Source organism: Oncorhynchus clarkii, chromosome 9 (genome assembly GCF_045791955.1).
Source record: "Oncorhynchus clarkii lewisi isolate Uvic-CL-2024 chromosome 9, UVic_Ocla_1.0, whole genome shotgun sequence".
NCBI classification, from domain to species: Eukaryota; Metazoa; Chordata; class Actinopteri; order Salmoniformes; family Salmonidae; genus Oncorhynchus; species Oncorhynchus clarkii.
In genome coordinates, this window is record NC_092155.1 from 45,481,630 (window position 1) to 45,498,723 (window position 17,094).

Consider the following 17,094-nt stretch of genomic DNA (forward strand, 5'->3'; position numbering starts at 1 on the left):
GATCCAATTACTTTTTATTTAAGCACTCACCCAAGATTGGGTGTTTTCAATTGGTTAATAGTTCATGATGAGTTGGCAGGAGTTGGCTGGTCACATGGTCATCATCTCAATTACTTTTTAGATGTACATTTATTTCATATAGCAGACACTCTTATCCAAGCACTTACCACCCCCATCTTGTACAGATGTCTTTAACAGCAAAGCAATTTTGCTGTAAATCTGTCTCTTTCTGCTCTCTATTTTTCCCTCTCTATCTCTCTCTCTCTCTCTGAGTGTCTATCCTTGAGTAACCTCAAGATAATGTTATATTATGCAGGACCCAGTCGCTCTCAGGCCAGTTACAAAGGCCTAATGCCAGAGGCTAATTGACCCATTATGGACGCAACAAACCACTTACAGTACAAGACCCCTTTTTGTCTCTGACACTACAGTAGCCTATATTAGTAGTATATACCTTGAAACCCAGCAACAGCAGGCACGTAATGGCTACCCATACAGGACTAGCCATTTCATATCATCGACATACAGTTGAAGTCAGAAGTTTACATACACTTAGGTTGGAATCATTAAAACTCATTTTTCAACCACTCCACAAATTTCTTGTTAACAAACTATAGTTTTGGCAAGTCGGTTAGGACATTTACTTTGTGCATGACACAAGTTATTTTTCCAACAATTGTTTACAGACAGATTATTTCACTGATAATTCACTGTATCACAATTCCAGTGGGTCAGAAGTTTACATACACTAAGTTGACTGTGCCTTTAAACAACTTGGAAAATTCCAGAAAATTACGTCATGGCTTTAGAAGCTTCTAATAGGCTAATAGGCTAAATTTCCAAATGCCTGAAAGTACCACGTTCATCGGTACAAACAATAGTATGCAAGTATAAACACCATGGGACCACGCAGCCGTCATACCGCTCAGGAAGGAGACGCGTTATGTCTCCTAGAGATGAACGTACTTTGGTGCGAAAAGTGCAAATCAATCCCAGAACAACAGCAAATGACCTTGTGAAGATGCTGGAGGAAACCGGTACAAGAGTACCGAAAGACTGCTCAGCAAGGAAGAAGCCACTGCTCCAAAACCACCATAAAAATGCCAGACTATGGTTTGCAACTGCACATGGGGACAAAGATGGTACTTTCTGGAGAAATGTCCTCTGGTCTAATGAAACAAAAATAGAACTGTTTGGCCATAATGACCATCGTTATGTTTGAAGGAAAAAGGGGGAGGCTTGCAAGCCGAAGTACCATCCCAGCATCATGTGGGGGTGCTTTGCTGCTGGAGGGACTGGTGCAAATCACAAAATAGATGGCGTCATGAGGGAGGAAAATTATGTGGATATATTGAAGCAACATCTCAAGACATCATTCAGGAAGTTAAAGCTTGGTTGCAAATGGGTCTTTCAAATGGACAATGACCCCAAGCATACTTCCAAATTTGTGGCAAAATGGCTTAAGGACAACAAAGTCACGGTATTGGAGTGGCCATCACAAAGCCCTGACCTCAATCCCATAGAAAATTTGTGGGCAGAACTGAAAAAGCTTGTGCGAGCAAGGAGGCCTACAAACCTGACTCAGTTACACCAGCTCTGTCAGGAGGAATGGGCCACAATTCACCCAACGTATTTTGGGAAGCTTGTGGAAGGCTAACCGAAACGTTTGACCAAACTTAAACAATTTAAAGGCAATGCTACTGTTAGGTTCTTATTTTTCAGAATAAATTACTCACGGACACTAGAGAAGCTTTAACCAAGTGTAATTCTTCCCAAAAGTTCTGTACAGCTGTATTCAGACACCAAAACATTTCTCTTCATCACAGATATATACATCCTACTTAAGACACGCCTTCTCTCCAGTCCTTACATCTTATGGTTCAACAGAAAGAGGGTAACAGAATATCAAACCCTTATTACTCCCTTAAGGGAATCTGTCCTCACCCCCTGACCTCAACCCCTCCTTCATCTAATCCACAGATGTCCATCTGTCTCCCCTGTATCAACTGTCTCCCCTGCTCTGCTCCTGTCCCCCAACACATTCCAACACATTCCACAGCTATCTGTCTTTCTACAGAGGCCCAGTCTCTTTCTCCTTTGATTCAATGCTTCTTTCCTATCATTTATTTAATATCTCAATGTTCAAAATGTCGAATCCAACACTACCAAATACTAATTGAGTGTATGTAAACTTCTGACCCACTGGGAATGTGATGAAAGAAATAAAAGCTGAAATAAATCATTCTCTCTACTATTATTCTGACATTTCACATTCTTAAAATAAACTGGTGATCCTAACTGACCTAAGACAGGGAATTTTCACTAGGATTAGATGTCAGGAATTGTGAAAAACGGTTTAAATGTACTTGGGTAAGGTGTACTGTATATTGTAGTGAACTCATTTTTAAAGTCTACTGTTGAAACAAAAATTTCTGGGTCCTGCAAAAAAGGGAGGTGAGTGGACCACTGAATTGTGCATCATGCGATGTAGTTGTTTTCGGTTAATATGTAAATTGTTGTTTTGGGACAATGCAATAAGCTTTTTCACAGTGAATAGCATTCTCTTTGTTTGCTATTGCAAGTGAGACTTCAGAGGCGACAGATTTGATGGGGGGGGGGTGGAAACTGAAAGGAAGGAAACTGATTTGAAAGCGGTCAGTTAGAGGGAGAGGGAAGAAGTCCCGCAGCGCTAGTAAAATGGAACCGCGCGTCTAGCGCTTCCAACTGACTGAACATGGTGTATTGAGGCTGATTTGAGAAGCCATTGAAATTCAATGAGCGCAGCTACGTGGGCAGTTAAGGAACAACAAGACAAAGGGGAGATATTGTGGCTGACCACATAGTCCTGTATTTGGAGTTCGTAGCTGAGGAGAGCACTGTCTAAAATTCAGGGATGTTGTTAAAGAATCCTGTTCTCTTTCAAAAGTCGGGGTATTTTATGAAATAATCTGAGAAGGTGTGAAATATATGTGTAACAGACCTTCATTAAGCCAGGCGAGCTCACTCAGGCACTGTATTTGAAATTATTTCAAATCATATTTGAACCCAGATCTGATTTTTGATTTGATTTAACCTTGATGTGTATTGATTGCCTTAAACAAAGATACAAACCACAACACAGTAGTGGTTTGGTCTGTCCAATAAAAACATGAATATAGTTAAGCAATAAGGCCAGAGAGGGTGTGATATATGGCCAATATACCACGGCTAAGGGCTGTTCTTAGGCACGGCGCCACGCGGAGTGCCTGGATACAGCCCTTAGCCGTGGTATATTGGCCATATACCACACATCCTAGAGGTGCCTTATTGCTATTATAAACTGGTTCCCAACGTAATTAGAGCAGTAAAAATAAATGTTTTGTCATACCCGTAGTATACGGTCTGATATACCACGGCTGTCAGCCAATCAGCATTCATTTAGCAGTTTACCACTCCTTTTACTACCAGACCAGATTGCTGTCCGTCATAAGCGTTCATAAAACAGATGAATATAATCTGAAATATATGGGAAATGCCGCTTGAACGTTATAAAGGGGATTGTTGTGACTGAATAATTTTCTAATCGTGACATCTACATGTGTGGGGGGTTAAACAGTAGAAGGAGATGGTGGTGCAGCGTTATCATTGGTGATTAGGACAAAGCCACAGAGGGAATACCAAACGATGCAGAGACACAGAAAGGATATTTAGCCGAGCACTGGCGTGTCTCATGTAGTTATGCAAATGAACATCAATGGGTGCACAAACACATGCACGCACACACACACTCACATAGACATGCACACACACACACATGGACGATGATGCATGTCAAATCAAATCAAAGTTTAACATGTACACACACACACACTCTCTCTCTCTCTCTGTCCCTGTCTCACACACACTCACACCTCAGTTTCCCATCCTCTCCATAATCATTTCCCCACCGATGACAAAACAATAGCGAGACACATTTCACACGGACTGTTATGAGCTACCTTGTACATTAACAACCGTCAGATCTAGATTTTAATTGGCTTCTCCCATTAGACAAAATGCCACATTATACTTGTTGTGAACTGCAGTGTCCTTTGTTACGTGTGTAATTAGACATAAAACCCAGAAAGAGGGAGCGAGGGAGAGAGAGAGAGAGGGAGAGAGAGCAAGAGAGAGAGCAAGAGAGAGAGGGAGAGAGAGAGGGGGAGGAAGAGAGAGAGGGAGAGAGAGAAAGAGAGAGAGAGAAGAGGTAGAGGGAGAGAGAGAGAGGGAGCGTGAGAGAGAGGGAGAGGGAAGAAGAGAGAGATGAGAGAGAGAGAGCGAGGGGTAGAGATATTACAGTGCAGTGTTGTATCCTCCGCTGCATGCAAACAGCTTTAAGATAATACAAATAACAAGAAGACATGTGGTGTATAAGATATACCACTTCTCAGACGTTCTTATCAGAAACACCTTACTGTAGAGTGAGTTCATACATTATTAGCTTGTGTATGTGATGCCTTGGGGGATTGAACCCACAATCTCTTTTTTGCCCATGCTATGCACTTACTAACTGAGCCACACAGGACCAGGTGTATGTGTATGTGTGGTGAGCCATCGTCTTGACAAAAGGTTGTGTTTGTTATATTCCCAAAGTCCTCCCTGCCTTAACTGTTAGTACCTAATCAGCTGGGCTGTGTGCCATGCAGTCTCTCTGACTACACAGCCTCTGCCCCTTCAGCTTAATTCAATTTGTTCAAGACAGGAACTGTTTAGTGCCCTCTGCCCCCCCCCCTCCCCCTCCACACACACACACACACACACACACACACACATATACACACATATCCAATGCCCAGAGCAACAGGACAGCCAGTGACCCAGGAAGGAGTTCCTTCAAGGTCACATGATGTCATCCTTTGGAAGAAAAAACAGCTGAGGCAAAGACAAATGTTTATTTTAGCTGTCAGATGGCCTCAGTGTTGTAGAGAGTGCTTTAGACATGCACCATGTCCATGTTACACTAACTGCTGGCTAATATAGGATCATGTTTTCCTCTTTATTGCAATACAAATTCACCTTTGCAGTGTGTGTGGTGCAGTAGTCGTGTGAAATAATCTAGAAGTGTAGGTACATGTAAATGGTAAGACACATTTCTATTTATGGATTATGTTAATTGCGTAAATTAAAAAGTAAGTACACCAACATGAGTTTTCCATTCATTAAATGTGTAGGGTAAATTTGATTTCAGTTGCACAGAATGATTGTCGAATGGTTAAATCTATGCTTAGTTGTAACGATTTTAGTTGGTGGAAGAAGGAGTAGACCAAAACGCAGCGTGGTACGTGTCCATGATAACTTTAATACACTGAATACAAACGAACAAGAGAATAAAGAGAAACCGAAACAGTCCCGTATGGTGAAAACACTGAAACGGAAAATAACCACCCACAAACAAAAGTGGGAAAACAGGCTACCTAAGTATGGTTCTCAATCAGAGACAACGATTGACAGCTGCCTCTGATTGGGAACCATACCAGGCCAAACACATAGAAATATAAACACAAGAACAAAACATAGAATGCCCACCCCAACTCACGCCTTGAACAAACTAAAATAGAGACATACAAAAGGAACTAAAGTCAGGACGTGACATTAGTCTGGCTCAATGAGTAGGTTTAATTTATACCAGAGATAATAAAATCCTGTGGAGGTTGAAAACTCTTGAAAGATTTTGGAGGAAAGCAGGAGTAGAAGTTAACACAGATAAAAGCTTTAGAGAGCAGTAGTACAGTGATCAGTAATGGTTTCAATTGTGATCAGCTGTGCGGGGGATTTGAGCTCATATGGTTTAACGAGAGATCACCTGGAGAAAATACGTTGGCCACCAATGGCTGCAATCGGCCAATCGTGTTTTTTTAAAGAATACCAATATTATCCCTGATTTAAAGACAACCCAGATTTTTCGAAATAATATTATTGTATGTATAATAATAATATTGTCGGATCTCAGTGGGCATCAGAAAGGAAAGGGTTGAGAACCCTTGAGCTACATATTTTTGGTATATTCTCATAGATAGACGGATTTATTTCACAATTTAAAACAAAATACAACCACCTGTGTGCCACGTTCATCATAGTGAGGAGACCAAGGCGCAGCGTGATTTGAATACATCCTTCTTTTATTAACGAAGAACAAACTAACAAGAATAACAAACCGAACGTGACGCTATATACAGTGGGGCAAAAAAGTATTTAGTCAGCCACCAATTGTGCAAGTTCTCCCACTTAAAAAGATGATAGAGGCCTGTAATTTTCATCATAGGTACACTTCAACTATGACAGACAAAATGAGAAAAAAAATCCAGAAAATCACATTGTAGGATTTTTTATGAATTTATTTGCAAATTATGGTGGAAAATAAGTATTTGGTCAATAACAAAAGTTTATCTCAATACTTTGTTATATACCCTTTGTTGGCAATGACAGAGGTCAAACGTTTTCTGTAAGTCTTCACAAGGTTTTCACACACTGTTGCTGGTATTTTGGCCCATTCCTCCATGCAGATCTCTTCTAGAGCAGTGATGTTTTGGGGCTGTTGCTGGGCAACAAGGACTTTCAACTCCCTCCAAAGATTTTCTATGGGGTTGAGATCTGGGGACTGGCTAGGCCACTCCAGGACCTTGAAATGCTTCTTACGAAGCCACTCCTTCGTTGTTATCAGTATAAAAGACACCTGTCCACAACCTCAAACAGTCACACTCCAAACTCCACTATGGCCAAGACCAAAGAGCTGTCAAAGGACACCAGAAACAAAATTGTAGACCTGCACCAGGCTGGGAAGACTGAATCTGCAATAGGTAAGCAGCTTGGTTTGAAGAAATCAACTGTGGGAGCAATTATTAGGAAACAGAAGACATGCAAGACCACTGATAATCTCCCTCGATCTGGGGCTCCACGCAAGATCTCACCCCGTGGGGTCAAAATGATCACAAGAACGGTGAGCAAAAATCCCAGAACCACACGGGGGGACCTAGTGAATGACCTGCAGAGAGCTGGGACCAAAGTAACAAAGCCTACCATCAGTAACACACTACGCCGCCAGGGACTCAAATCCTGCAGTGCCAGACGTGTCCCCCTGCTTAAGCCAGTACATGTCCAGGCCCGTCTGAAGTTTGCTAGAGAGCATTTGGATAATCCAGCAGAAGATTGGGAGAATGTCATATGGTCAGATGAAACCAAAATATAACTTTTTGGTAAAAACTCAACTCGTCGTGTTTGGAGGACAAAGAAAGCTGAGTTGCATCCAAAGAACACCATACCTACTGTGAAGCATGGGGGTGGAAACATCATGCTTTGGGGCTGTTTTTCTGCAAAGGGACCAGGACGACTGATCCGTGTAAAGGAAAGAATGAATGGGGCCATGTATCGTGAGATTTTGAGTGAAAACCTCCTTCCATCAGCAAGGGCATTGAAGATGAAACGTGGCTGGGTCTTTCAGCATGACAATGATCCCAAACACACTGCCCGGGAAACGAAGGAGTGGCTTCGTAAGAAGCATTTCAAGGTCCTGGAGTGGCCTAGCCAGTCTCCAGATCTCAACCCCATAGAAAATCTTTGGAGGGAGTTGAAAGTCCTTGTTGCCCAGCAACAGCCCCAAAACATCACTGCTCTAGAAGAGATCTGCATGGAGGAATGGGCCAAAATACCAGCAACAGTGTGTGAAAACCTTGTGAAGACTTACAGAAAACGTTTGGCCTCTGTCATTGCCAACAAAGGGTATATAACAAAGTATTGAGATAAACTTTTGTTATTGACCAAATACTTATTTTCCACCATAATTTGCAAATAAATTCATAAAAAATCCTACAATGTGATTTTCTGGATTTTTTTTCTCATTTTGTCTGTCATAGTTGAAGTGTACCTATGATGAAAAATACAGGCCTCTCTCATCTTTTTAAGTGGAAGAACTTGCACAATTGTTGGCTGACTAAATACTTTTTTGCCCCACTGTACCTGCTGGAGTGCGTGCTACGGGTGGGTGTTGTTATGGTGACCAGTGAGCTGAGATAAGGCAACCTTTACCTAGCAGAGACTTATAAATGACCTGGAGTCAGTGGGTCTGGCGACGAATATGAAGCGAGGGCCAGCCGACGAGAGCATACAGGTCGCAGTGGTGGGTTGTATATGGGGCTTTGGTGACAAAACGGATGGAACTGTGATTTATCTGCATCCAGTTTGCTGAGTAGAGTGTTGGAGGCATATTTTGTAAATGACATCGCTAAAGTCGAGGATCGGTAGGATAGTCAGTGTTACGAGGGTATGTTTGGCAGCGTGAGTGAAGGTGGCTTTGTTGCGAAATAGGAAGCCGATTCTAGATTTAATTTTGGATTGGAGATGTTTAATATGAGTCTGGAAGGAGAGTTTACAGTCTAGCTAGGTATTTGTAGTTGTCCACGTATTCTAAGTCAGAACCGTCCAGAGTAGTGATGCTAGTTGGGTGGGCGAGTGTGGGATGCAATCGGTTCAGAAGCATGCATTTAGTTTTACTAGCGTTTAAGACCAGTTGGAGGCTACGGAAGGCGTGTTGTATGGCATTGAAGCTCGCTTGGAGGTTTGTTAAGACAGTGTCCAAAGAAAGGCCAGATGTTTGCAGAATGGTGTCGTCTGCGTAGAGGTGGCTCAGGGAATCATCCGCAGCAAGAGCGACATCGATATATACAGAGAAAAGAGTCGGCCCGAGAATTGAACCCTGTGGTACCCCCATAGAGACTACCAGAGGTCCGGACAACAGGCACACTGACACACAATTGACCGACTGAAATCTATCTGAGAAGTAGTTGGTGAATCAGGCGAGGCAGTCATTTGAGAAACCACGGCTGTTGAGTCTGCCGATAAGAATACGGTGATTGACAGAGTTGAAAGCCTTGGCCAGGTCGACGAAGACGGCTGCACAGTACTGTCTTTTATCGATGGCAGTTATGATATTGTTTAGTGCCTTGAACGTGGCTGAGGTGCACCCGTGACCAGCTCGGAAACCTGATTGCACAGCTGAGAAGGTACGGTGGGAATCGAAATGGTCATTATCTGTTTGTTAACTGGGCTTTCAAAGACTTTAGAAAGGCAGGGCAGGATGGATATAGGTCTGTAACAGTTTGGGTCTAGAGTGTCACCCCCTTTGAAGAGGAGGATGACCACGGCAGCTTTCCAATCTTTAGGGATCTTGGACGATACGAAAGAGAGGTTGAACAGAATGGTAATAGGGGTTGCAACAATGGCGGCGGATAATTACACATACAGTACCTGTCACACCCTGACCATAGAGAGCCCTCGGGGTTCTCTATGGTGTTTTAGGTCAGGGCGTGACTAGGGGGGTTCTAGGTATTGTGTTTCTATGTTTGTGTGTGAGTATGGTTCCCAATTGGAGGCAGCTGATTATCGTTGCCTCTAATTGGGGATCATACTTAGTTTGTCCTTTTTCCCACCTACGATGTGGGATATTGTTTCGTATTAGTGCCTATGTGCGCTACGTATTGCACGATCGTTTTATCTTTGTTGTTTTTGGAAGTTTCACTATTAATAAAATGTGGAACTCTACTCACGCTGTGCCTTGGTCCACTTATTTATACAACGGTCGGGACCAGTCAAAATTTTGGATACACCTACTCACAGCAATAGAAAACAACTGTTGATGTCTGTATACAATGCTCCAGGCTATGACAATGTCTTCCTGTTCTTTGTTTTGTTATGTGTTATACAGTACCAGTCAAAGGTTTGGACACACCTACTCATTCAAGGGTTTTTCTTTATTTTTTACTATTGTAGAATAATAGTGAAGACATCAAAACTATGAAATAACACATATTGAATCAAGTAGTAACCAAAAAAGTGTTAAACAAAGATTCTTCAAAGTAGCCACCCTTTGCCTTGATGACAGCTTTGCACACTCTTGGAATGCTTTTCCAACAGTCTTGAAGGAGTTCCCACATATGCTGACCACTTGTTGGCTGCTTTTCCTTCACTCTGCGGTCCAACTCATCCCAAACCATTTCAATTGGGTTGAGGTTGGGTGATTGTGGAGGCCAGGTCATCTGATGCATCACTCCATCACTCTCCTTCTTGGTCAAATAGCCCTTACACAGCCTGGAGGTGTGTTGGGTCATTGTCCTGTTGAAGAAATAAATGATATATATGGTACCACTAAGTGCAAACCAGATGGGATGGCGTATCGCTGCAGAATGCTGTGGTAGCCATGCTGGTTAAGTGCACCTTGAATTCTAAATAAATTACAGACAGCCACAAGCAAAGCACCTCCACACAATCACTCCTCCTCCATTCATGGTGGGAACCACACATGCAGAGATAATCCGTTCACCTACTCTGCGTCTCACAAAGACACAACGGTTGGAACCAAAAATAAAAAATTTGGCCTCATCAGACCAAAAGGACAGATTTCCACAGGTCTAATGTCCATTGCTCGTGTTTCTTGGTCCAAGCAAGTCTCTTATTATTGGTGTCCTTTAGTAGTGTTTTTTTTGCAGCAATTCGACGACAAAGGCCTGATTCACGCAGTCTCCTCTGAACAGTTGATGTTGAGATGTGTCTGTTACTTGAAGTCTGTGAAGCATTTATTTGGGCTGCAATTTCTGAGGCTGGTAACTCTAATTAACTTATCCTCTGCAGCAGAGGTAACTCTGGGTCTTCCTTTCCTGTGACGGTCCTCATGAGAGCCAGTTTCATCATAGCGCTTGTTGGTTTTTGCAACTGCACTTGAGGAAACTTTCAAAGTTCTTGAAATGTTCTGGATTGACTGACCTTCATGTCTGAAAGTAATGATGGACTGTCATTTCTCTTTGCTTATTTGAGCGGTTCTTGCCATAATATGGACTTGGTCTTTTACCAAATAGGGCTATCTTATGTATACCACCCCTACCTTGTCACAACACTGATTGGCTCAAACGCATTAAGAAGGAAAGAAATTCCACAACTTAACTTTTAACAAGGCACACCTGTTAATTGAAATGCATCCCATTCATTAAGCTGGTTGAGAGAATGCCAAGAATGTGCAAAGCTGTCATCAAGGCAAAGGGTGGCTACTTTGAAGAATCTCAAATATATAATATATTTAGATTTGTTTAACGCTTTTCTGGTTACAACTTGATTCCATATGTGTTATTTCATAGTTTTGATGTCTTCACTATTATTCTACAATGTAGAAAATAGTAAAAATATAGAAAAACCCTTGAATGAGTAGGTGTGTCCAAACTTTTGACTGGTACTGTGTAACACATAACAAAACAAAGAACAGGAAGACATTGTCATAGCCTGGAGCGTTGTATACAGACATCAACAGTTGTTTTCTATTGCTCGATCATTAGCCAGCTTTTGACATTCTTTTTAAATGAAGTTATGGCCTGCGTTGCTTTGAGTTGCTGTGGTAGTTTGTTCCACTCATATATATCATGTATATCAAAAGGTGTTCTTACCAGTTAGACACTTACATTTAAATTTGATAGGTAGGTAAGTAGGAGGAGGAAGTGTACAATAAAAGCCATGGGTTGGCTTTGAACCCGTGTGATGTGAGCCCTGATTCATAAGTTCCAGGGGCAGCGGCTTTGACCACTGGGCCACCGCCACCCACTGATTAATAGTTATGTGAAGATGGGTTTGTCATGGCTAAGGACCCTGTAGCTGGATGTAGTGAATCCACGGTGTGCCATAAGGTTGAGGTGCCATCTGTCAACAGGTGCACAAATATGCAGAGTCATGGTAAATTGCACAGTTTTGCCCACGGTATGTTTGTGTGTGTCTATGTGTGTGTGTTTGTGTGCATGAGTTTGTGCATGCGTGTACGCGTTTGTGCATGCATGTACAGTGCCTTGCGAAAGTATTCGGCCCCCTTGAAATTTGCGACCTTTTGCCACATTTCAGGCTTCAAACATAAAGATATAAAACTGTATTTTTTTGTGAAGAATCAACAACAAGTGGGACACAATCATGAAGTAGAACGACATTTATTGGATATTTCTAACTTTTTTAACAAATCAAAAACTGAAAAATTGTGCGTGCAAAATTATTCAGCCCCTTTACTTTCAGTGCAGCAAACTCTCTCCAGAAGTTCAGTGAGGATCTCTGAATGATTCAATGTTGACCTAAATGACTAATGATGATAAATACAATCCACCTGTGTGTAATCAAGTCTCCGTATAAATGCACCTGCACTGTGATAGTCTCAGAGGTCCGTTAAAAGCGCAGAGAGCATCATGAAGAACAAGGAACACACCAGGCAGGTCCGAGATACTGTTGTGAAGAAGTTTAAAGCCGGATTTGGATACAAAAAGATTTCCCAAGCTTTAAACATCCCAAGGAGCACTGTGCAAGCGATAATATTGAAATGGAAGGAGTATCAGACCACTGCAAATCTACCAAGACCTGGCCGTCCCTCTAAACTTTCAGCTCATACAAGGAGAAGACTGATCAGAGATGCAGCCAAGAGGCCCATATCACTCTGGATGAACTGCAGAGATCTACAGCTGAGGTGGGAGACTCTGTCCATAGGACAACAATCAGTCGTATATTGCACAAATCTGGCCTTTATGGAAGAGTGGCAAGAAGAAAGCCATTTCTTAAAGATATCCATAAAAAGTGTCGTTTAAAGTTTGCCACAAGCCACCTGGGCGACACACCAAACATGTGGAAGAAGGTGCTCTGGTCAGATGAAACCAAAATTGAACTTTTTGGCAACAATGCAAAACGTTATGTTTGGCGTAAAAGCAACACAGCTGAACACACCATCCCCACTGTCAAACATGGTGGTGGCAGCATCATGGTTTGGGCCTGCTTTTCTTCAGCAGGGACAGGGAAGATGGTTAAAATTGATGGGAAGATGGATGGAGCCAAATACAGGACCATTCTGGAAGAAAACCTGATGGAGTCTGCAAAAGACCTGAGACTGGGATGGAGATTTGTCTTCCAACAAGACAATGATCCAAAACATAAAGCAAAATCTACAATGGAATGGTTCAAAAATAAACATATCCAGGTGTTAGAATGGCCAAGTCAAAGTCCAGACCTGAATCCGATCGAGAATCTGTCGAAAGAACTGAAAACTGCTGTTCACAAATGCTCTCCATCCAACCTCACTGAGCTCGAGCTGTTTTGCAAGGAGGAATGGGAAAAAATTTCAGTCTTTCGATGTGCAAAACTGATAGAGACATACCCCAAGCGACTTACAGCTGTAATCGCAGCAAAAGGTGGCGCTACAAAGTATTAACTTAAGGGGGCTGAATAATTTTGCACGCCCAATTTTTCAGTTTTTGATTTGTTAAAAAAGTTTGAAATATCCAATAAATGTCGTTCCACTTCATGATTGTGTCCCACTTGTTGTTGATTCTTCACAAAAAAATACAGTTTTATATCTTTATGTTTGAAGCCTGAAATGTGGCAAAAGGTCGCAAAGTTCAAGGGGGCCGAATACTTTCGCAAGGCACTGTATGTGTGCCAACAGCCATGGTTGCAACTGGTTGTTTCAGGCTGTTAATTGATTTTGTATTCGGAGCTTGCAGTGTGAGATTCTATGTGTCATGACATGAACAGTTAGGTGATACAATTTGAAAGAAGTGCACAGCGTATAGGCATTCAGAACTTGCACTCTACAGATGAAACATGATGATTTATTATTAGAACTGTTTATAACCCCTGACATGAACGTTCTGTAACACCTTTATGAACTTTATAGTAACCCACCCATTTTATTGAACATTACTCACTCATTACACAACCAGTGGACTTGATATTTTATTTTATTTAGCCGTTATTTAACTAGGAAAGTCAGTTAAGAACACATTCTTATTTACAATGACGGCCTACCCCGGCCAAGCCCTAACGACGCTGGGCCAATTGTGCGCCGCCCTATGGGACTTCCAACTACAGACGGTTGTGATACAGCCTGAAATCAACCCGGGTCTGTAATGATGCCTCTAGCACTGAGATGTAGTGCCTTAGACCGCTGCGCCACTCGGGAGAACATTTTGATACATGGAGAGACAACATATTATCAGCCTTATCAGAAGATATTATACTTGCTTATACAAACTGAAATTGCTTCAGTTTCACATAGAAATGATACTGAAATCGCTCCAATGTGTAGTGAGCATAACATCAGAGCCACACAATATTCCAGTGGAACTCATGCTAGAAATGTTTGGGGAAATATGCTTCAGTACGAGTGAGGCATGTGTGATGGGTGCATCCATCCATCAATGTGTCACCCTGGCTTGCCTTGTGCACCAGCCTGAGTGAAGTGACAGGATTTGGGTTTTGTTGGTGTGTATGTTCACAGCAGACAGGGAATGCAGGGAAATAGGTCACACACACACACACACACGCACACATATTGATAGTGTCCCTGTCACTATACACTGTGAGTGGATGGAAGCAACATCCTAGCGATGAAACAGTACCATGTAAGGATATTTGACACTGCTGTAATTGTTGTGTTAGTCGTGAGGTTGTCATGAGGTTGCCAGGCAGCTTCATTAACACTGTGCAGCCAGCGACCAAGTCTTCCCATGATGCAGCCAAATGCAGCGCGGCTGAAGAAAATAGTCCCACGCAACAATAGTGTCGACAGGGGTGTAAAAGACTTGACAGAAGTGAGTGTGGATGGGGCTCAAAGACACGGTGTGTGTATGTGTATGTTGATCTGGGTGAAACTGTACTAAAAATGGCCGCCTTTCTCTTTCCACAGCTTGAAGGAGATGGGGAGCAGAGGCGTTTTGAGGATGGCAAAATGCGATATCTCCAGAATAAGGCAAAGAGACTGGCAGACAAGGAGCGCCAACAATGACACCACAACCCGGAATACTCCATCATCCAACCCACAGCACTTAGATGGAAAACTTCCCTATCTTATTACTAAACCTAAAACTAAAATAGATGGGGTCTGACTTGAAAAAATGTATGACTTGAAAAAATTCATCATACTCTTCTTGACTTTTTAATGTAAGTTTCATTGCTGCACACCAAAGTGTCTATTTGTGTATGTAAAAGAAAGGAGATACGTGTGTATCTTTATTTTATCGTCAAAGATTTTTATTTAAGAAGGCTATCGACGATCAGTCTGTGTGCAAAGTTATGGGTCTGTATATGCATTGATAAATACATTTAAAGTAAATAAATACTGTACATGGTAGCCAGATGTTTCTGTCTGTCCTTTGCTTGCTCACTGATGTCCTAGGCCCGGGCTTGCCTTGGCTGAGAGGGCATCCACTAAACATATTTTATGCATTCTGTCGTTCACACAGAAATCAGTCCTTGGCTCGGGGGCTATGACTCTGCTCCTTCCCTCTCTCACTCAGTCGCTCTCTTGTCATTTCAGCAAGACATGACACCCACCATCTCAGATTGTTCAGGAATAGTTTTGGTAGTTAGAAACAGATAACATTAGCGTTCCTTGCAACATTATTATGTTGCATTTTTATTTGAGCTAATTAAGCTAACTAATTACAACCAAATTGGCCCTTTTTAATGATAGGATTCATATAATATCCAATAATTATAGTACACAACATCCGATTTGGAGCAAACTTCTTCCTACCATTGAGTAAGACATGAGGAATCCAATAAAATGGTAAAAAGCCACCCACGGACCCCCCCACACCCCACGCCAATCCCACCCCAACAACCAGTTTACAGTATCAGTTCTCTATGTCTGACAAGTAGTATGAAGCTGTGGCTTGGAGTATTGCTTCTTCATCCCATGTAACCTGTGAATCTGATATTTTTTTCCCCTATTCAGAGAAATCTGCCATTGAAGTCTCTTGCATTCTTTTTCATACATTTGTTTGAAAGTAACAGGTTTTGTCCACTAGGTGCCGCTGTTCCTACTGCTGCCACACCCTTATATTAATTTTGCTGGTCTCAATTAAATGGATCACAATATTTTCTTTGCCACTTTAGGTAGAAAGCCAATAGCTTTTGCTCATGATGAAAATAAATTGTGTGGTCAAGCCAGTTGTGCATAAAAGCAATTCATTATGGTCCAAAGATACAATTATATTTCAACAAAATAATGTTTCAGGAATGACAATCTTATTTGTTTTTAACTACAGAAACAATTTCAGCACACTCTGAGATGGTGGGTGTCAAAATCCTCTTTCTTGTGCTTCTTGAGGTGGAATAACCCTTAATCTGGCTCCCTACTCTCGCTCTCCACTGTTTCACGGTCTTTCTCTTCATCTCTCCCTCTTTCTCTCTCTCTCTCTCTGTCTTTCTCTCTCTTTCGCTCTCTCACGATAGATGCAGGGATTCTCCAGTTGCCTGATGTGTTAATAGGACTGTACAACATTTTAGCCTGTGTGTGTGTGTGTGTGTGTGTGTGTGTGTGTGTGTGTGTGTGTGTGTGTGTGTGTGTGCGTGCGTGCGTGTGTGTGTGTATGCATGTGTTTGGTGTGTTTCCATGCAACACGACAGACCTCTGGCACGTAGATTGTTGCCTCCGGGACCAACCAACATCCCTAGCTAAATGAACATAGATCAACAGCTATTCAAATTTTTCCAAATAGGGATCCCGAGGCAACTCTACATTCAGAAGATGAAGTCCCTGGTCTTAGATTTCCTTTCACCTAGTCACCTGCCTGCTACGGTAAAGATGCAACTAATAGGAGACACCATCTAAATCAAGAAAATGTATAACAAACATGAACCAAGGTTGAACCACTGCTTTAAGCCATCAAAAGTATAGTAGTATAGTTTTCCCATTTTGGGATAGTATCTATATGGCTGTTTGAGATAGTTTTTCCTACTATTTAAACAGGCGTAAGGTTACACAGCAAGACAGTGTGTCATTGGACTCCCGAAGGTTATTGTCTTCACAGCTGTGTGCTTTTAATTTTCCCATTGAAAATGAAATTAGGGGGGGGGGCATTTTATTTTTATCCTTAATGAAGGATAGAGTAGGAAGAGGGAATATGAGGAGAGGAAAGGGGGTTGTAGACAGAGTTTTATCTCAGATGGGGGGAAAGTATTTGGCCTGTTCAATAACACTGCTAATATACCACGTAGGCTATACACACAACCAGTCCTGCAACTCCTTAACCAGATAGTGGAGAGCTAACTAGTATCATTTTGATTATTGCA

At 42.0% G+C, this 17,094-nt stretch overlaps 1 protein-coding gene across 7 annotated transcripts in view; it reads left to right on the forward strand.

Moving 5' to 3' along the window:
* Window positions 1–15,148, forward strand: part of LOC139417254 (acyl-CoA thioesterase 7) — an 80,866-nt gene extending 65,718 nt beyond the window's left edge. For all 7 annotated transcript variants that reach the window (XM_071166505.1, XM_071166506.1, XM_071166507.1 and 4 more), the window contains one exon: window positions 14,705–15,148. In XM_071166505.1, the coding sequence (XP_071022606.1) occupies window positions 14,705–14,803 (99 nt within the window). In that variant the 3' untranslated portion in view covers window positions 14,804–15,148. The remainder of the gene's footprint in view (window positions 1–14,704) is intronic.
* The last annotated feature ends 1,946 nt before the right edge of the window (window positions 15,149–17,094 follow it).